At 36.6% G+C, this 22,635-nt stretch overlaps 1 protein-coding gene across 2 annotated transcripts; it reads left to right on the top strand.

Annotated features, from left to right (window-relative positions):
* The first annotated feature begins 691 nt into the window (after positions 1-691).
* On the top strand, positions 692-20,832 carry cabp2a (calcium binding protein 2a). Of its 2 annotated transcripts, none has more exons than XM_044115137.1 (7): positions 692-814; positions 1,028-1,210; positions 18,328-18,358; positions 18,688-18,822; positions 19,014-19,123; positions 19,203-19,350; positions 20,387-20,832. In XM_044115137.1, exons 1-7 carry the CDS (start codon positions 755-757, stop codon positions 20,410-20,412), a joined length of 693 nt encoding a protein of 230 aa, XP_043971072.1. In that variant the 5' UTR covers positions 692-754; the 3' UTR covers positions 20,413-20,832. The 2 variants fall into 2 exon arrangements, with proteins under 2 accessions (XP_043971072.1, XP_043971071.1); XM_044115136.1 differs by lacking the exons at positions 692-814; positions 1,028-1,210 and adding exons at positions 14,118-14,173; positions 15,850-16,080.
* Positions 20,833-22,635: the final 1,803 nt, after the last annotated feature.

Raw genomic sequence — 22,635 nt, 5'->3', positions numbered from 1 at the left:
AGAAATAATATAATGATATTTATATCATTACACAAAGCTTTTTTTGCGGTAAATTTCTACAATGGTAATATTTTTTTTTCTCTGAGGAACGCAGCAGAAATGGAGCCCAGAAAGCCAGCGCTAAAGCTTCTTGCAGTCAAGATGCTTAATTGGTATTTGTGTGTATGTACGATTTAGCGCATACATATGAAGAAACATCCCATATGAGGAAAATGATGAACAATGTGAAGCACTATAAATTGCAGAGGATTGAGGATAAGCCAACATTAGCATGAGAGCAGAAGGGTGAGGGCGGAAATAAATACAGGATTATCAAAGAACTCACATACATGGGTGGAAAATAGTGGCAGGCTCATATCAGACACAATGTGACGAGTGCCACTGATACACCCCTACTAAATATATAACTCTGAATATTTAGATCTATTTTCTATACAGGGTCAACTGTATGACGGGACTAAAGAATATTTCCTGCTATGCTTCGTTGTGAATGAAAATGTGCACAATCTGGAGAACGAATAAAATCCGGTCAAACGCAGAATAAAGTGAGTGATGGATGTAAATAAAAGAGGAGGGGTAAAACATGGAGAGTGTAAAGGATGAGAGGAGGAGCAAAGGCAGCGGGGGGATATACCTCAGATTATGATTTGGTGTCAGATGCTGTAGTGACAGATAAAGAGAAGGACAGAACGAGAGACCGAGGCACAGGGAGAACAAAATAAAGACGTCCCTGTGGTTCAGCTGGACTGCAAAGATGACTGAGATGAAAAGTGTACAGTCAGTGGACGTGCAGGAGGGGAAGCTAATAAAGAAGGTCAGTGGATCTGCATGCCAATATATAACTGTGATGTGCAAAGTTCTGCCACTGATGCAGATATAAAGTCTATTCTATCAATTATAAGAAAAAAAAATCTATTTGAACATTTTTTTCCATTTTGTAAGATAGTTTTACTTTATGTTTTCTTCCTGTCTTTCTTTCGAGAGATTTTTGCTATGCTTGGTTGACACCAGTGATACTGCTCTCTAGGGTTCCATTAAGAAAAAGATTGAATCCTTCAGACGGTGGAGTTCAGCAAGCATAAAGAGGCCACCAAAGCCCAAAGCCAAGACCTTGAGTTTGTCCTCCCCTGATGGAGACCCTGAAGAACTCTGGTTGCCAGAAGGAGACAAAAGGAAGCTGCGCCCCATTGTGGCTTCCGTCTTTGGACAGGTAGGGCCATAAAATGGAAAATTGGGTCACTTCTGAGTTTATGAGCTGGTGTTTACATTGCTTGGCTGACATAAGCCGCTATCAGGCATGGACTGCTTTCAATTAATCAGATGGCCGCTGAGCATTTATACGTTACGTCTAAAAATGCACTCTGCATAGCAATTTGTGACTGTAATCTGACGAGGTCAGACATGGAAACACAGAAAATACACCTTCTTTTCAAGAATGAACTATTGCACTCGCATTAACAGATAAGCCCTTTATTGGTTGGAATAATCTGCCTTCTGATCAGCTTTTGGAGGACTTCAACTGATTTGTTTTGTCAAATGAATGAATAGGTGCATTCCCTGTTCTTTCATCATTTGGCCTTTTTTCCTATAATGTCTAAGACCAGCACTTGAGAGAAAACGTAAAGGAAACATGAGTCATTCTCAGACGACATCTCAGTGAGTTTGCTTGTTCCTTGGAGCGTTGCCTATTTAACACAATACTGGATGCTTGCTAGATCATCTTCACAGTGTTGCTGCTGCAGAACCCAGTTCTGATTTGATTTAACTTTTCTCCATACTTACTGTGGTTCCTAAGGAAGATGTAGTCTTTAGCACAGAAAAAGTTTTGGGACAGAGAGAAGTATTATCTTTAGCTGCTTCCATTCATTACCAGTTAAAATAATTATCCATTTTAAAATGATTAAAAAAAAGGTAATTATTCGAAGATGTGCAATATTTAGGGTTCAGTGAATGAACTTTGGTTTCGGTTCTAGATCCATTCAGTCCATATTCAGCTCCATCTGTGCTTCATGGTTCATCTTCCCTCAGTCAACTTGTTTGCTTATTTCTCTCCCAGCTTTGCCAGTTTGTAATCAACCACCTGCATCTTGTCAGTAATAACACTCCTCAATATTTCAGCTCCTGAATTTTCTATATTTGTTACTGGATTCTTCTGTTTCCTTGCCAAAAGGTTCTGGACCTGCTTCCCTGTGTTTCCCTCTCTTTGAGTTCTCTTTGTTATTCTTCATTAAAGATGTTCATTCAGTTCTGCACTTGGGTCCTTTATCAACCTAAACATGAAACTGGTAATTGATGGTGATCAAGAAGACTACATAGTACATGACTTCTCTCCTCAGCATTTTCAAAGTTGCATTTATGATATGAAGAACACTTCAAGCTTTGTTAAACCACAATTTCTTTTTTCTGCTGATGTTGCATATTGTGAAAGGTTTCTCTCTTTGGTCATTCAAATACTTCCACTAATCTCACTTACTGATCTAAAAGGTTTGCTGCATAGTAGAGACATAACTGGCTATATTCAGAATGAGTTTGTTCACACATTGTTAGGAGATTTTCAGTCATTGTATTCACCCATGTGTAAGAATATTGACAGGATGTAGTAATAATATACTTCTCATAATTAACTAAGCTCCAATGTGCTGATGCTGCCAGATGAACAAATCTATCAGAAGCAAGACATAATATCAGCCCCAACAGTATCAACGTGACTTTAATGGTCTTGTTTTGCTGAAGTTGTTTTTTGTGGCTGTATTTCCAATTTAAGATGAACAAAGATTTTCATTGGCCATGTATGTTCCATGCTGACATGATAAAAGTTTTTGTGCTTTGGGGTGAAAAACAGGAAATGCATGTGACAGAAATTTGACTGGAAAAGTCAGCATGAACAAGTGTCTTGTGTTATTACAGTTCAGTTTAGTGTTAATAGTGAGTTACAATGATCTTCAAAAGTTTTGCAAAATGTCTGCATAAGGTCATGTGTAGTTTGCCACGCCCTACCAGGAAAAGATTAATAATACCTAGATTTTAGGTTTCATTTTCTGTTTGTGTGCTTGTAGAAGAGTTTTAGGGCGACATACTGATTTTTGTCCACATGATTTATGTGTTTGAGTAGTAGAGGTTGTACATAGACTCTTATCACATCAAAATCCCACTTGTTGGAATACGTTTTGCACTTGAATAATTCTTTCCATCGTTATATGATTTAGGATAAAACTGAGCAACTATCTTCAAACTAGGAAAATCACCTAAAACATTTCTCATTTAATAAATTTTCCTGACTGGTGTTCTGATAATTTCTTTGTCGTTAATATGCGTTCATAAGGTTTTGCCAAATTCAATTAGTTTCTCTGTGTTCATTATTGTTATTAGGGTTCATTCCTTTGTTTTGTTTCTAACTTATTTGTTGTGTTATTCTCTCTGTGCATTTTGGTTTGCCCTCCTATTTTTGTGTTAGGCTTTTTCCCCTTTGACCCGTAGATCATTTTGTGTCTAGTTTTGCTCCCTGTGTGATACTTGTGCTTTTTGTTTCATCTTCATTCTCCTTGTTTACTCTCCTTCACAGCTATTCCACATCCCCCTGATTAAACTTATTTGGAGCCAAGATCGTTCTCTATCCTTGCCTCAGTGCATCACCTCACTGGCTGTCATCGTTCATTCTGTAGTGCTGCTTATGCTCCATGTCCCTCTTCCTGTGATTTATGTGTAAGTTTCCTCAGTTTATTTATTAGTGAAGGCCTCCTCATTTCCACCTCTGGAATTGGGTCCTTTGCAAACCCCATAATGCAATTTCCTTTAATGGGGAACATTTCAGGGTTGACCTGTAGAAAACTACCTCACCACTGCTTTTGTTTTGTCTTGATAAACATCATCCTTTGGAAACCAGAATGGGTTATTTATAGCTGTAAGCAGACACCCAGTGTGTGCGCCACCAAGTAGATGATTCATTTGTTTTGACCTTCCCTTCACAACATTTCTGAATCTGGTTATGGTGTTTCAGCTAATATCCTTCCACTCAGACAAGAAAAATCCATGGGTCTTTGGAGAAACTGGTTTCATACAGGTGTTCATCCATTTATTCATTCGTAAATAATGACTAAATTATGTCTCTATTTATTCTATTTAATGAATAAATAGAGACATGGCTGCATGTAATATTCTTACACATGAATGAATGTGTAAGAATTCATTCAAGGGATGAACGAATCCTGGTTGGAGGCTGGTAGAGATTTGTTGCTGACCAAGATGCCATTGTGTTTCTTAGAAAAGTCCTCCTTCTCTCCGAATGTCAAAAGATGGAGCAGGTGCTTTTCCCTCTTCAGAAATGAAGTAAGGTTATATTTTGATTGAATTGAAAAAAAATCCAGAAAGCAGAATGATAATGATAATAATAATAACACCATAATAATGGTTAGGATATATGAAATTACAAAAAGATACTCAATTCTTGCTGTCTGTTCATCTTTTTTAATGACCCTTTTTGCACAATGTGTTTCTGACTGATATGCAGCAAAAGTATTTTCTAAGATATTGCTTTCAGCGCGAATCCCTTGCCAGTAAACACTTAACAACCTGAACAGTCAGAAACTCTGCTGCAAACACAAAATAAGCATTTTTGCACAACAATCCTTTTTTCTTACAACACAAAAAAACATTGACTGCAAATGAATGCATATTGTTTCTTTATCCTTATTTTTATTTCCCTATAAAGGTTATATATTTGTACTTTAAGTCTGTACGCTGTCTGTGCTTTAAAACCAACGTCAAATTCCTTGTTCATTTGCTCATTCTTGGCTAATAATGCGTATTCAGAGTCTGACATGTGGTTTCAGCTTTATATTGTAAAGTATTTCTTTTCAATGCACATTTAGTCATATGTGCTGACTATTTGCAGCGAGGCTAAATTGGCAGCTCTAAGTCACAATGTTTAGTACATGCAGGGTTACTGCTAAAGCCAATAGACTCATCATTGCTGATGTGTTTGTTGCAGCCTATAGTTGGGTTTTATTTGAATAAACTCAACTTTTTCTAACAAAGATCAAGGAACTCTAAATAATCCCTGAAAGTGCAGTGATATCTTTGATGTGCTTTTCATTTCATCTGGCCAGATGGGATTTTTGTCACAGCAGACAGCATAGCAGCAAGACTAACAACAGTCTCATAGAAAACGTAAAATATTTTGTGTTTCTATATGTAGCTCTCATTCTGTATTCTGATTTGCCATCCATAGCAACAGCAACAGATGGACTGAATAATGAGAAACCGAATAAAGAAGGTTGGGTCAGGATGAGGGATGGATGGCTGAGTGTCGTAAAGAAACATAGAAGAGACTGATTGTGATGCACAGGGAGATTAGAGCTTAGAGGAAAATTTACTTCTACTGCAGAGAATAGAGTTGAACTTTCAGGAACAAGATGAGATTTTTTTAGTACAATCTGACCTCTGAAAGGCTGGCAGGTTTTTTTTTTATTTTTTTCCCCGCAAATACAGAACATAGGATTTAGTCTTTGTTGGAAGTTTCAATGTTGGTGCTGCTCTGAATATTCGGATCCTTGTTAGATACAAGCCAGCTAAACACAAGTAATATAGCAGAACATTTCGTCTACTAGATTGTAAAAATATTGTTTGTGTCTGAGCAGCGAGTGCTGACTTATCATTGTTTAATCTTTCTTAAAATTCAGATGTCCTACCCAAAACATAAACTTTGATGCTACTCTACAACTAAGATCCCAAGCAGTATGACCTCCAAAATTTTAAATCTTTTCACAATATATAGTATTTAAATTATCAGTTTTTTAATGTCACCTTTTTCCTGAGAGACTTTTTAACCCCTTTTGCTCCATAAATTGTCTTCATTTAGGTAATGTCCATCTCTTACCGTGAACAAATGCCAGGATTTTCAAGAGTTTTTTTCCTAGGTTGATTGATTTGCAAAGCATGCTAATCTGTAACACAGGGAACCATCTCCTTCTTGAACAGAGATGGCTGGACGACCTCATGTTGGTGATACTTATAATGAATAGTGTGAATACATGAATTTGGCATCTTCAAGTATCTGCTGTTTGTATCCAAACATGAACCAGACTTATGGAGGATCAACATTCTTCCTTGTATCTAGAGCGATTTCTCTTAAAAGTTCCCAGTTTTCACATGAGGAAAGTGCTGTTTCTTTAACATCCACAGATGTTCCTCCATTTAACCCAAATGCTGTGAATCCACCTATCAGAAGATCCCAAAGTCATAACATCATCACGTGGGCTTTTCCATATGATGCTTAATGGTGTAGTAGTTCTTTTTTCTAATCAATTTTTATATTTTAATAAGAAAGCAACAGATACCATATAGGAAATTTAAATCAGACCTATTAACATTTCAGTGTTTGATTTAATGTCAAATTACACATGAATCTATTTATATAGTTGATACAACTATCTGATTTCAACTGTCATATAGTTATAAATGGGTAAAGCAGTGAGAAAGAGGAACAAAGTGCCAAAAAATCTGTTACTTAATATCTAGTGCAGGGGTCTCCAGAACTAGGCTGTGGGAACCAGTGTCCTGTAACATTTAAACATTTATCTGCTTCAATGCACCTGTGTCAAATAATGAGCTCATTAGCAAGACTCTGGGAAACCTGACTCCACCCTCAGGAGGGGATTCAGTTATTTTATTCAGCTGTGTTGGACCAGGGACATGTCTAAACGTTGCCTGACACCGGCACCTCGAGGCTTGGATTTGAAGTCCCCTGATCTAGTTTAACCAGTCCAAATGTCTCTTTCCATTTGGACTGCAATAAAAAAAATCTGATAGTGTGGAAATTCTCAGCTTAAACAATGCCAACATAAAATGGAGCCATATGCTTAACTTTGATTCGACAACTCAGTGTTAAAAATAAAGGGGAGAACTCAACAAAACCAAAATGTTCCCATAAAAGAAAAATTATTTACGTGTGGAAACACGTTTTGCTCAGTAGGCTTAGTAGTTAACATACCGGTTTTTAATGTTGTTGTGGTTGTTGTTGAAAATGCAGAAAATACAAAGAGGGCAAGAGTACAAAAACAAGAACAGATTTTGTGGACAGATTTAAAAGTGGGTTAGTTGATGGACCATTATAACTGTGACACTGTGCAGCAACAGTTGGACTCTACGCTCATGGATATAGAGATAAAGAACATGCAGTTCTGACTTCTCTGTGACATTTTGCCTACATTTATCCCCTGGTGGCATCGTTTGAACAGAATCGCTAATCCATAGGAACTCCAGGACCTGAAAAAGGGAATTCACATATAACTTTTACGTCACATGGAAAAGCATCAGAGAAAATCAGAACAGGTGCAAATGGCATTATTCTCTTTCAACAGCGAGTAGGTGTTTGAGAATGAGAGCGGGGAATGTGGGACATTTAGCACAGCCTTGTCTGGTGGCAGGATGAAAAAAGTATGTCAGGTCTTTTAATGACTGCATCAGGACCTTTTTCTTCTTATGGCATCCCGCTGTTCCCATACAAATTATATGATGGTTTCTTTGTTCTTGTTCATTTAATAGCAGTTCATATATAGTACAGTATTTAAATTAAAATGTTACATTCTTTCTCTGTTTTCAATTTAAAAAAATGGTAATTGAATAGAATATATTTAAAATAAGAAACCACAATAGTAAAAACAATTAAATTGATCTGAAGGGAATGCAAAAATTGTGGTGGAAACTTTTCTGTCTATTGGAAAAATGACAAAGAATCCTATTTAATTCCTTAAAAGTAATAGTTGTGAACAGCTTTCTAAATAACCACTTCTGTGTTTACATTACTTTATTGTAGGGGTTTCCAAGAGTGCAACCAAGGGGCCTTTTTTTACTCAGACTGATTTTGTGCAGCCCTGGACTAAATAAATAAACCTGGTTTACCAACTCAGATGGTTGATTGAGACACACAGGACAAAAGAAAATGGTGCATAGTTGTTGTTGTTTTTTTTACTGATCTTAAAATGAAAAATGAAAGGTGTAACACAGTTTTCATCTTTTATCAGTTGTTTTTTTTTCTACAAACATGTAGTGACTTTTGCTAAATTTATTGAACTTGGTTAAAGAATGCTCCATGTTGCAGAAAATACCTAAAAATGGTTTATATCTTCATTGATTTATAGTAATTTGTTCAACTGAAATCAAACGTTTGAAGTATGGAAATTAGAAAATGTAAAGCAAAAGCTTTTGTTTTAACTGCCACACATGATGTGGCCCAATCTCTGCATTGCTGCAATAACCTCTGTCAGGAAAAAAACCCTGCAAACTAACGTCACAGCCATTTCAATTTAGTTAAAAAGAGCCTGGCCAAACTTTCAAATCTCTAGATTAGCATTTAACTTCTATTTTGTTTGGTGTTGGGAGGGATTAAATAACTTTTTTCCTACAATGACTAAATTTAAAACTTTGTTTTATTTGAGTAAAATACCCAATGTGGCCCTTAGCTTTTGCCACAAGCATTTCCATCTAATGTATTTTATGTTTTATCTTGAGAACAAAAAAAAACTTTGACTTTGAAATGGGTTTAGAAGCTAATATCTAGCTTGCTCATATGGAGTCCAGGGATTTCTGAATCTTATCTACTAAAAACATCTTCTATCATACAGCTAAAACACATCTTTGAAAAGTTATTTAGGGGTTTTTGACATTCAGAAGTAGTCAAAAGGACTTTAAAGTTTGTTACAGTGTGTAATATAGAGACTTATCTCAGATGATAATTATCTGTGAACTTCTTAAAAAGACTGAAGTTGTTGCAAAGGGTAGTTTCAGTAAATGTATACTGGTGTTTTTGACTGTAAAAAATCAAAGGGAAATAATCATCACTATCAGGACTGTAATAATAGTGCTAAAAACCTATTTACAGCTAAATAATGTGAAAGATTTACTAATGTTTGAGAAATGTTTTGTCAAAGAAAGAAACTTGTTCCAAATGCCAGCACATCTACGCAGGTATTTTTGTCTTCTATCTTTCTGTCTAATGAGTTATATCCTCCAAAATTATGGCATTTCATTGATCCTTATCAAAAGATCCATTATTTTTTTGTTATTTTGATTTAGGTGGTAAAAAAAAATCTGCTTATATATGCTCCCTACTGATCATGACATTCTTATGATTATGAATTGCTAACAGGAGCTGCTATCTTAGAAAAATTAAAATGGAAGTCTAATCTTCTGCTTCAATGAAATATTAAATACTTAAGATTCAGAGAAAATCACAGAAGGGTCAAGAGAGCGTGCAAATAAGACACAGAAATAAAAGCAGATTATTATATTCTGTGTGATTGTCTCTGAGAGTGCTTTCTCTTTTATTCCATGGGTGTTACTGTATCACAACTGGTTGATGCAAAATAGCTTTAAAGTCTGGCAAAACAGGCAGCTGTTCCTCATCCGTGATATTGTTGGTCCTGGATAGATTTAGATGAATGGCGAATAGACAAAAGGTAAATAAAGCAATAGGATATTTTTGCTACAAGCAATGTTTGGTTTTCTCCTCTTGGATAAATTCTCTTATGTTCCAAAGGAGGTGAGATAAAATGAACGTAATATGACTTTGTTCAGTTCTGCTGTTGCAGATTTGGCTTTTGAAATCAGTGGTCTAAAAGTCATTGGAGAAAGACTTACAGTAGGCATTATACATATTCTGATAAGTAAATCAACGATGTAGAAAAAGAAGGTCAGGAACATCCCAGTCTTTTTTTCTGTTTAAGAAAGTGGGCTGCCATCATGGACTGAGGATGTTTTTAGGAGCTCTTTGAGGATCACACACATCATATGTGGAGGAGGCAGAATCTGACAATTCAGAGTGAAACACATTCATCACCATGGTGTAAGATCATAGTGTAGCAGGGCACCCTATGAGATCTAAATATTGCTGAACTGTCATGGGTGACACACTTTTCCAGTTTTTGGAGAACTCAGCCAACACCTGTGGAATACCAAATTAAAATTAATGCTGATATTTTTCAAAAAGTGAATCCAAGAGTGTGTATTCCCATTGGACTGTTGAGGGGGTTGTTGGAGTTTTTTATGTTATAATATATTAGGGGGCACCTGGCCAGACCCCCAGATTTAATTGGATTTTATTCTGGATCAGTGAGAGACAATTTATAGAAAAGTAGAGTAATGACAACAATGTTCTGGACAACACATTTAGGTACTGTTATAAAAATGCCACAGCTTTATATTTAGTTGCTTTATAAAGTTGCACAATTAACCTTATAACAGGGTGATTAATGAACTATTCTACAAATGTGTGTTAATGTGTCAGTGTGCAGATACACAGACAGATGATATCAGTCACAGGGTTTGACCTTAGCCACAGTGCAGCTACTAGCATTGGGTATCATGTAAATCCCCACTCTTGGAAGTTGTCCACATTGTTTTTCAGCACCTCAGTACTGGATTTTCCTGTTAGAAAATCTTCTGGCCATGTTTTTTGGGCATCTGCTTTGCTCTCTGTTGTTGAGGGATGAAGCGCAAACTGTCACCCAGCTGCTATGCTTGGCGTTTAATGACTGAGAGACATGAAGTTAACTAGACTGGCAAATTAGGCAAGATTTTTTTTTACATTCAGTAAAAAGGTTAAGCTGCATAATTTTTGTGATGCTTGATTTTGGGGCATGTTTTTATTACTTGCCCCCTAGTTTGATGTCAAACTCAGCTTTGTATGTGAACCCAGTCATGCTGTTTATGATTTTCACACAATTTTCTTCAAATCATCAAGAAATATTTATATAAAAAGAATAATATAATGTGTAACTAAAAATATATAATGTATATATTTTTTCTCCACTAAAAGATATGCTATCTGTCTGTGTGGAATTATAATATGACCATAAAAAATATTAAATACTTTACTGCTTAGAGACTAATATAAATACATATATAAAATAACTAAACTTGTGACATGCTTAACCTCACACTCACAGTTACAATGTTAATCTTTTTTGTTTTTCACTTCTGCTTATTGTCCAAAAATAGAAAATGTAGCAGCAACATTTCAAATGCTTCCTCTATGGTGTGCTGTGGAGGAAGGTATGATGCTGACGTATAGTGGCCACTTATGAGCATTACAACTCTTAAACTGTTTCTCCATCATTGTCTCGTATTTTCCACAGCCTGCTGGTGAAACAATGACAATTTAAATTGTACAAAAGTTCATAAATAAATATAAATGTATGCAGCTTCTTATTTAAATTAGAAATTGGGTGGAGATGAAGATTGTCCATTTCCACTGATCTTGAGACAGGAGATGATGAACAATTATTGTGTGGATGGAATAAAATCTAGCTCAACTTTTATTCCCTCTCAAATTGAACTTTATTTTGTATTAAACAACATACAGCTCATGGATGTAAACCAAATGTTCTTCTGCCAAGACACTTCCTTCTGCTCTTCAAGGTGCTTATAATATTTTAGTACAATATCACAAATGTTGATGACAGCAATGGTTACAGTGCAACTAAAACTATTGCTTCACAAAACATATAATCTACCTGAATAATCATGATACTTATTTAGAAAAATATAAAGGATGAACATGCAAAATGTAATAGAAGGAGTGAACAATAAATGTATGGTGCTTGTCAAAGAAAAGCGTGAGCATGAGAGCGCTGAAGACTAGATTTAGAAAAGGACAAAAAAAAGTGTAATTTTTCCTAAACCGTCCAGCGAGGATTAGAGCTGCAGCCTTATTCATGTGTTAATCTCTGGCATGCAAACAGCGCAGCAGGAGTTGTGCTAAAACAGACACCCACACAAATACACACAACACTGGATTAAAAGCTCTTAGTGTTGGTAGATGGGGATTAAAAAAATAACTATAAATATTGGATATCTGAAGATCAATTTTTATATATTTACCATCAGCAGGACTGATTGAGAAAAAGGAAACAAACATCCCTTTTGTTTGCAGAATAAGGTGAAGGATGAAGACACATAGAAATAAAGAAAAAGAGTGAAAGTTTCTGACTATGTACATATGAGCACAAATGTAAATATTGACAATATTTTTCACACAGAGACCAAAAATGTATTCACATGAAGCCTTAAAATACTTTAATAAAGACACACATATAATCAAAAGCAGGTCTTGAAAATTCTCCTGGCACTCATAAATCACAGGGAGGTTTAGTGGCTGAAAACCTGACAAAAACCAAAATGGATCCGACAGCAGTAAAACAACTAACGCACAGAGATGGCACTTTAATTGTTGTTTACCTGTCTTGTTAAGATGATCCATGCTTGCATTACAAATGCACCAGACGGTGGTGCTGTTGACAACAGTAGCAACTACCAGAGGCTTCACAAAATAAACAGACGGGATGTGAATTAAGCAGCAGCTACTGGGGAGGGGAGAAATCTGGTTCACTCTACCTGAAAGTTTCCAAAAATTATATAAATCAGTCAGCAGGAAAAAAAACTGTATGAAAGCAAAACAAAATTGTAAGCTTAATCATATTAGATTTGTAAAATCAATAACAGCGTAAAACATTCTGCATTAAAAAGCTCAACTTATAACAGATTTTGAATTCTTATAGAAGTGCTTAACTTTTTCACATTACTTAATGTTACAACTCTTTACTTTTTTTATTATCGTTAGGATTTAATGTGGTAGACCAACACAAAGTAGTACACGACTGCCAAGTGTAAGAACAAGGACAAATGTTTTTCAATTATTTTCAAAAGACTTTGCTGAAAGTGGGACTTCTTCTTGGTCCGTTTGGGTCATTATATCACCGTTCCACCTTTTATTGGTCTAACGATGCATGTCTCTATCAGATTTGCACAGACTAAAACTTTCAGCCACACCTTTTTGGAAAAATACCCCAAACTCAGTCATGTTCAGTTTCATCAGATGCTCAAAATGCTCTGGACTCTATTTGAGAAGCTCCAGGTGTGGGAATCCATGACATGCCCTCCTAGGTTTTTTCTTTTGTTTATTTGTTTTTTATTTTTTCATTTTTTGTTAGTTTTCTAAACATTAAAAAAATATATACCGTACAACGTTTTTTTTTTAAACTTTAGAATCATGCAATACTTTGTATTAGGATAATCCCAATAGATTCATTTAAGGTTCATGTTATAATGAGAGAAATATGGGAATATTTTTACAGGTCATTATATTCAGCTATTCTACCTTTTGCCTAATTCAACTAATCCATTAATAAGTTTATTGAGTAAAAAAGGATGTCATTATGATTTTTATTTCCAAAACATCATCTTGAATAATCATAATTCAAGATTGTATACATTTCAGACATTTCTTCAGTATTCATAGAGACTAACAATATTGCAAACACATATTTCTTCTATTCACAACCCCATCACTCCCATCGCCTGACAGCATAGCTCTTTTTCTCTAATCTGAAATTCCAGGGATTAAACCAGCGGCCAACTCTCCATCCATAATTCCTCCATCCCCTCCCCCTTTTTCTCCTGCAGATTTACACATACACTGATTCAAACACACACACACCCTTAGACTTCTGCCAGACTGGTCATTTTTAGAGCATAAATATGAAGCTGGTGTGATGGATGATGGACGATGGATGAGATGAATTAGATTTAGTTGAACCAAATTCAAGAAATGATCTGTGAAGATAAACAAGAGCGTGTGTGAGTGTGTGTCTGTAAGAGGGAGGGAGAGAGAGAAAAATGGTCAAGTCCTGCAATCACAGCCAGAGTCTGGCAGGAGCAGCATGTTTCAGCCCAGATATGACCCAGTGTTCCTGACCCACCCCGTCAATCTCTCTCATCCTGCTTTCTATACCGTCACACCAAACGTTTTAAAGCTCGGGAGTTTAGGATTTAGCATGGCATCACACACCTGCTTTACGTCTCAGTGGACCAATAGGATCTGGGACACGTGAACTGAGAGGAGTCGCCTTCAGTGACAGCAGCGTAGTCGGACTCACTTTCTTTCCTCTTGAAAGGAGCTGCCCCCTCTCAACTTGGGATGCACTGGATCTAGCATGGATTTTCCTCTTTTATGGGACTTTTGAGCAGCAAAGAGGGGTGAAGGAAAAAGAGAAGAAGAAGTCTTGGATAAGTGTTGCAACCACCAAGGAAGAAAGGGGTGGGGGTGGGAGGAGGCCGGTGGGGGAGGGTGATGGGAAACGTCAACAAGACTTCTAACAAGGACAGTAACAGGAAAAAGGTAAGTATGCATTAGCATGAAATTAGATAAAGAAACAGTTTCACATCTTGTTAGATTTTGTGTCACAGATTAATACACAACAGTGCACAATAATGAGAAAAATCATGCATGGTTTTCAAGTTGTTGTTTTTTAAGTGAACATAGTGGGTGTTTGTATCCAACGCCCTTGAGTCAGTACTCTTAAGAACCATCCTTTGGAGTTTTGCAGCTGCAAGTCTTTTGGGGTTTTTCCCTCTAGGATTCCACATCTACAGACTGAAAGTTTTCCTAGTCTTTCAGGAAAAGATTCATTTTGATGAGTCATTTGATTTGGTCCTTCTAAAACACTGATCTTAACCAGGCCATCTTTTGTAACAACCCTAATTCTGTAGCTTTAGGGTCGTTGACCTGTTTGGACCTTTGAACCGGTCTCAAGTCATTTCCAACCTCTAGCACGTTTTCTTCCTGCACTGACCAGATTACCCACAACATAACTCCACCACCACCATGTGTCACAATGGGAATTGGATGTTCAGTGTGATCTGTGCTGGTAGTTTTAAAAAATATAAATAATTTTCTATGTAGATAAAAAACTTTTTTATTTATATATTTTTTATCTGATCAGGACACGTTTTGTCTTAATTTCATTGTGTCCTTCCTTAACATAAATCACTCTGATTCAGCACTTTGTAGTTACCATGGGCCTCTTGGCTTCTTCTTTCAAAAAGACCCTCCTTGTCTAGCTTCTCTGTTTACACCAAGAGTTATTTTTTGCTGAGAGTTGCAGTTTAATATTCCTTCCACTTTTGGATGATGGGTTGAATAGTGCTTTGTGAGATGTTCAAAGCTTAGAATATTACTAATGTTGTCTTTATATTGCTTTCTTTTATCTATCTTTATTTGTTTTTTTACAAAACCTTGGCGACTTTCACAAAGCTTGTGGATTTATAGTGATTATAATACTAGCAGTTCAGCTGAGTTTCTTATTTTAATGGTACAAATATTAATATTAATGAATATTTGCATGTAAATTTATAAGATAATAGTTAAGTGCCAAATTTCCATCTGTAGTCCCACTGGCAGGTTACAAAATAAACGAAAATAATAATAACGGAAAAGAAAAGACAAATATAGTACTAGTAATTAAAAGGTATTTGACAGACCATATTACCTAATGGTACTTTTCTAAATACAGTCATATTGACATTTTTGACTTTCCAGGAGCCAGATTTTAAAATATTTTCTACAGGCACAGAAGTACAGTCAGACTCTGTTTGCTGGTTAGATGACAGTTCTTGAAAGATATTAATTGGTTATGGTTTTATTTATTTAGGGATATTAGAAAAGTGTTGTCTCCTAGTGTAGAAAAACTGAAAACCATATGTGATTTTAGTTGTTCAAAATAAACAAAGATTTCATTCCATGTGCTATTTGTGTTGATCTATCACACAAAATCCCAGTAAAATACTTGGAAGTTTGTTATTTTTTGTAAAAAAAAATTGGCATGAAATACCCATTCTGCTTGATTTACATACAAGACACTCTATCAAAGTAAGATTTAACAGATAAAGAAACTGACAATTTTAGTCATTTGTTGTCCTGTGGAATCCAAAACACATTGTAAAAGTAAATAAATGACATCGTATGTTCGGAATAGAATATCATAATGTTAATCCAACTGGTTCCTTTTGTCCAAGGGGGCTTCGTCCGTACAGCAAAGTGACACAGCGTTAGCCACGGCCATGCTAGGTTCCCTGGGTGGTGCGGGGGAGGTGGACACAGAGGAGGAGGAGGATGAGGAGGAAGGAGTGAGCAGGCGGGAATTTGATGACCCCCTATGCACTCTGGTTAAGAACTGCAACATGCTGCACAACATAGTGGGGCCTGCTTGTATCTTCCTCAGACAGGGCTTCGCTCAAAGCCAACTTGTATGTATGACGCTCACCTGCACAAGAGTTTACACCCACTCAGTCACAACTTTACAGCAAGCATCTCACTCTGATCCACTCGTTTACACTCTTTGACCCAACTACACTGGACAAGGTTGAGTCAATGCAATCTGCTGAGTCATCTTTACAATTAAAATCACCTTCAGTACCGATCCATACCCCTCCTATGTTCCAACAGAATAATTGTGTTAGCACATCGTAAATTAAATTTTTTTAACTTCACACTGAACTTGACAAATGTTTAAAATCCAATTTAAACAAATCCAATTGTTTCTGTTAGAAAACATTTGTTAAATTTATTGTTCAATCACATCACATGGAAAAGATTGATGCACTTTTCTGACCATTTCAAAATTTCTCAGCAGTTTTAAGAAGCAGAAATGCCTGTATATCATAATTTGCTCTTGCAAGCAGATGCAGAATCTGTAATTATTGGCGTCTGTGGTAAAGTTGAGTTTTTTGTTGTTGTTGTTGTTATTTATTCTCTTTTTTTAAGCATTTCAAAGTGAAAATTATCTTTTAATGAGTAATTGGTCACTCCTTATTGTCCTAGGGGCATGAATAGGAATTGACAATAAATGCAAGTTTCTCTAAAATACAAAAGACAAAAGAAAGTTTTATTCCTGTAAAATATTCACAAGTATCAAATTTTTTTTTCAGTACCACAGCTACTTGTGTAAACCTGCACATATCTGCAGTCAGAGCAATAATAAAACACTTTTGAAACAACTTGAACTGTCACCATCAAAGCTGAAGAAGGAGTGATGTTTATGTTGCCACTGCGATGAACAGGATGCTTAAATGAAGTAGGCAAAAATCTAAGAAATTCTGTAAACTGCAACAAAAACTTGTGTTCACCAAATCTCATGTCAACAATTTATTCTGCTGCTTTACCTCTTTACTTGTAGAGTCTGCTGTATGACCTAAATATGTGCTAAAAGATTATGCATAAAATCCTTTGTGACAGATTTCAGCCATGTTAAGATTTACAACCAACTTTCATAGCAAACACATTTCAACTGTTTTGCTACTAGTTCAGGACAGAAACATGCACAGACACAGATGCAGCTATTTTTATGTTACAAACTTTCAAGTTGAACTGATTTAACCTTGTAAAATAAAAAAAGGCTCCTAATCTTCTCCATGGGAGAAGGAAAATAATGGAATCCCTAGACAGAGAACAGAGGGTTTTTAATCTTTTTGATCTTTTCATAAAAACAAAATTGCGAACAGCATCTGCAAAACCTGCTGTTGACATTTTTATTTTACTTTCCGCTCTTGTCATTTTGGGATGTAAAGTAGGGTCTGACTTTAAATTAACTGGTAAAGCTTCTGGGTTTTATGCACAGTGTGGGAATTTGTTTCAGACGTGACCAGTGGAACAAGACTGAAGGAGGCATGGTCCAAATATTACATCATCCATAAAGTCACTGCAGAAAAGTGTCTAACATGTTCATTTAACCTTCTCAAGTATATTGATCTGAAAACAAAAGTTGACCAAGCAGCAGTTCAGCTGCAAATGAAAATAAGCTGCAGATAGGAAAATGATAAACCGATAAGCCTTCACGATTTGTAATACAATTTACAGCTGTAATCTCCCTGCTGCTGTAGTGTCCCCTGTTTTCTCTAATCCAAGCCTGTATTATTTCTGCTGCTGCTGATGTCATGACCTCGCAGAACAAGCAGTCAAGAGACTTATCCTTCCATAACCTTCAACTAATGCCAAAAACCAAGGCAGTTGCAAGTGGAACTGTTCTTTTGTCATCCGTCCATCATTTTTTTGCCATTATTTAATGTGAATAAATAATGGCATTGTGTCTTATTCTGCAATAAAGTGCTTGAACGGTCTGGATTTCACAGAGTTCCCTTTTATTTTGAAGCGCACACACACAGAGGAAAAAAACTTTTTTCAGTTTTAATGCACTAAGAATGCCTGTTATACAATTCAGATGCTTAACCTGGAGCATATTTATGACACACTTTCTCCACAGCTGGACATAGAAAGTCTGTTTAGTCAGACCAAAAAGCACATAATCCTGTTATAGAGTTTCAGCTCACGCTGACAGACGGTGAAAGGTAAAAAAATGCTTGAGAGAATCTGGAGAGGTGAAAGGGTAACATTAAAACAGTGCTGTCAGTGATGTGAATGTTATGTCAGAGAGTAATGTTAATGGACTCTTTTTGTTTTTGTTTTTCATTGTCTGTCTCCGACTCACACCAACACAGGACAGAGACCTACGACCAGAGGAAATGGAAGGTACTGAAATATCAGCAACTCCACTGCCAACTGCTGAAGTCTGAACTTTATATTGCACAACTTGAAATTCTAACGTTGCACCTACTGAGCTGAATGTGAACAATGTTTTATTTTAGCAAAATATCTCAGTTGCATACATATTCACAAATCTTCTCAGGTCCACCAATGTTAGCTTCTGAGAGCAACGTGCTTCTGAGATCAGATACTTCACTAAATGTCCTCTTCCATAATCTAAAGAAAAACTCTGTTTCACACTCATGTACAGCAGCAATAAATCTTCAACTTAGCAATTTCCTTTTTTTATCACTCAAATTGGTCTCTACCTGCAGAACTGCGTGAAGCCTTCAGAGAGTTTGACAAAGATAAAGATGGCTTCATCAGCTATAAGGACCTGGGAGAGTGCATGAGGACTATGGGATACATGCCGACTGAAATGGAACTTATTGAGCTCAGCCAGCAGATCTGTGAGTCTTCATAACACTAATGCAGTCAATTTAAGATGTTTTCCACAAACAGTACAGAAAAGGTAAACAAAGTTCGACCCACTACCATGGAGCTGTTGCCAAAATTAGCAGAATTTCCACTTCTATGATTTCATGTGAAACATCACACAGTATGCTTTGAAAAGCAAGTAATATAATATTTTATTTCACAGGTGGTGGCAGAGTGGACTTTGAAGACTTTGTGGAACTGATGGGCCCCAAAATGCTTGCTGAGACTGCAGACATGATTGGAGTAAAAGAGTTAAGGGATGCCTTCAGAGAGGTTAGCAGCATATTACTAAACGTTAAAGCTCTTTTTCTTTAAATAAGATTTTTAATTTCAAAACTATTTTACTTTTAAGTTCGACTCGGACGGTGATGGTCAGATTAGCCTTGGGGAACTAAGAGAAGCTATGAAGAAACTGATGGGAGAACAGCTGAACCACCGTGAGATTGATGAGATCCTGCGAGACGTGGACCTCAACGGAGACGGAGAGGTGGACTTTGAAGGTAAAATATTCTAAAGCTTAAACACTGCAGTGGACCCACACCTATTTACAGTTCAGTATTCAGAGATACACCTATTCACAGATTTTTCTGTGACACCAAATTATTTCCAGAAAAACCCTTTTTGTGGATTTTCAATAGAAAAGGCAGCTTGAGAGGCTGAAAAAAACTGGGCACAATGCTACTAGACATGCTATTGGCTGGCATTTACAAAGCCATCAATCCGGGAGCGCCATTCATTTTTCTTGATACTGATTGGCTCTTTCCCAAAGAGTGGAAGTAGGGAAGACTGTAGATGTTACCTTCTGCAGTAGTGCTTAGGCAGTTTTTACTGTTGATATGAATGAATATCAAGCTACAGTACATCTTGGTTCACAGTCACAGGCCATTTTGGAGGGGACTCAAATATTTGCTGACTTTATCTATTCATGGACAGTTCTGGCCTGTAACCTGCATGTAAAATGTCATAAGCTAAGTCAGGCTGTTCTAAATTTTCTCACTGATGTTGAGCATCACTCTGACACAGCAAATATATCACACATGATCCACTGCAAAAAAAAAATCATTCACAGTTCAGTCCAAGATGGTCAATTAGGAGGAAGGAAATTAACATGAGCGTTACTTCACAAAAGTAATCACCCTCTCCCTGACACAGCAGAATGATTTGAATTAGACATTCTTCATTCTAATATGCATACACTTTTGTGTGTACAATGCAGTATGTGCATCAGAATCTATACATATACTGCATTGAGGTGACAAAGCCTGACGTTCCACTAAGCTATTTTGATTTCTTCAGATTTGGACCCACATTAGATGTGTTTATTGATATGCAAGTACATATGAAACAATATATAGGGCATGAAATTAAATACTGTACAGTTGTGGATTTTAGAAGGCAAAGAGCAACCAAAATTGTGGAAATCTTTTCTGCTAATGTGAGCACGCAACGCTGTGTTCTTGATTAGCTGAAGGTTTTCAGAACATTGTTGACTCACTCTGATGAAATACAATGACAAAGTTTTTCACCTTTCCACAGAATTTGTGCGAATGATGTCTCGCTGAATCTCCTTCGAGCCTCAGCTTACTGCACTGAAACCAACGTGAACCAGACTGCACACTGTTAAGTCTTCTCATATGTTCAATAATCTTGGTCTCTGTACTTTTTCACTTGCCTCTCAGGTAGACCCATTAGTTTATTTATCCATTGTAAAAATGTATTACAGTATGTGCATAATAGCGGGTTGTAGATCAATGACTCCAAGGCTTATTAAAAAATAATTAACAGTAATTTCACATTAATGAAGGTTAAATGTTTTAAATAATTTTGTGTAAATGTCTGACAATGTGACAACAAGTCACATTGAAACTTTATTTAGACATATTAATATATTTTTCTGCTTATTTTTACAATTTGCCAGATGCAGTTGTGTACATTTTCAGATGAATATTTAACTTTAATCTCAAGGTAAATGTAACATTGAAATAAACGTGAACATTTACTATTTAAATATTAATAAACATAACTTAACCTAATTATTGCCAGCCTGTTGTCAGCTGTCATCTTTTCCCATTTCATCTGATTCTGGTCCATCAGATTCTGCTGGTAATCTCCAAAGTTTTTCGAATGTCCTAGGTTCACTGTATTACCAGTTATGATTTTTCTTTTCTATTTTCATGGTTAGATTTGTTGTTTTTTTGTTGTTGTTTTTTTTCTTCTTTGAATGATGTAAAGCACTTATTCCTGCATTTGAAATACCGGAAGCTTAGCAACTTATTATGCATCATAGAGATTTCCAGTATCTTTCTATCCTCTTTGCAAAATCTATCAGATAACCTCTCAGGGAATTTGCTTAGGTCCGTTAGCAGGCAACGTTTTAAAGTTGCCTGCTGTGTGCAGTCTTACTGTAGTTGGAGCTATAAGAAGCCATTGGTGGAGTTCCTCTCCAAACAGAAGGAAGGTGTCAGATGCAGGTGCTTGAGTCAAAGCTTACTACATCTGTAAGCTTTGACGCCTTTATCTGAAGATCCCTCTAGATCGTCACATTGAACTGTTCTAGCAATGCCTCATCCCTTTTCTTTTGATCAGAAGCAGGCATTCCTGTCATGCGAACTTGAACAAAATGGCACGATGGCTTCTTGTCCTCAACTTTTTATCCATTGCATTAAGAGCATCCAGAGCATTAAGTACCATTCTCAAGAACTCCACAAGGAAGGTACCAGCTGAATTTGACAAGCCCCTCTGGAATTCTTTGTGGCACATCTCCACACTCCAAAGCAGAATGGTAAAATATGTCATGGTACTGCTCTGTGTTACTTAGCAGTTTGTTTAACATCTCAGACTTGGATAGAAAGTGCTTTCCCAGCCTGGCAAATGATACAAGAGGCATTTCAGAGAACACAAGTCTCCTCACTGCCTCTTCTTCTGAATGCTTGCTGCAAGGGTGTGAAATTTTGGACAATTTCACGCATAGACCACAGCATCATGGTTAGCTCTCTTGTTTCAATGTTTGGCAGCAGGAGTGTGACTGCAAACTGGCACACCATTTTACCAACCATATTCTGCTGAAGGAACTTGTCTGAACAGAGAAACAATCCAGTTATCAAATCTAGAGGGTTGATAATATTCTTCTTGTCCATCTCCAGATCACTAGATACACATTTTACACTTCTAGCATTTGTGTCACACATTAAAAGTCTCCTCAGAAAGGCTTCAGTAGGGGATTCTGTTGTTTTGATGTTGATCTCTGATGTGTCATGCTGAATAATTTGGAGGATGTTGCTAATTTTTACCTTGGTGTCATACTTGTCTTCAAGCCCAAACTTTGTCAATACTTCTCTGAGGCCACGCTCTGTCGAACAAGACAAGAGCATGTGACGGTAATCAGGAATTGATGTGGGATTCCTTCCATGTTTTCTCCTTTGCTCCAAGTTAAAGACAGAGTCGTGGATTCAAAACAATCTTTTGTCAAATCAAATTTCAAGGAGGTTGCACGGCTGCGAGAAGGAAGACAATGAAAAAAGGTTTGTTAAACCATTAATTTATTGGATTTAATAATGAACCCAATAAAACATGCTTTTACCTGCTTTTACCTGTAGACACACATCCTGTCACCATTTACTTAAATTGCCACCTTCATCTTCTGTGGCCACACTGAAGAACTGAAGGTTGTTTATTTCCACTTTATTCAGGTCTTTGATAACTAACAAACCTTCTACCTCTGTTAAAGAGCTCCATTTAACTCTGAACTTCTTAGATCCGCTTAGTTCCAACGCAACAGAGTTTGG

Source organism: Gambusia affinis, linkage group LG04, assembly GCF_019740435.1.
Source record: "Gambusia affinis linkage group LG04, SWU_Gaff_1.0, whole genome shotgun sequence".
NCBI classification, from domain to species: domain Eukaryota; kingdom Metazoa; phylum Chordata; class Actinopteri; order Cyprinodontiformes; family Poeciliidae; genus Gambusia; species Gambusia affinis.
Note: the sequence above shows the minus strand (reverse complement) of the source record. Positions and strands in the feature narration are given on the sequence as shown.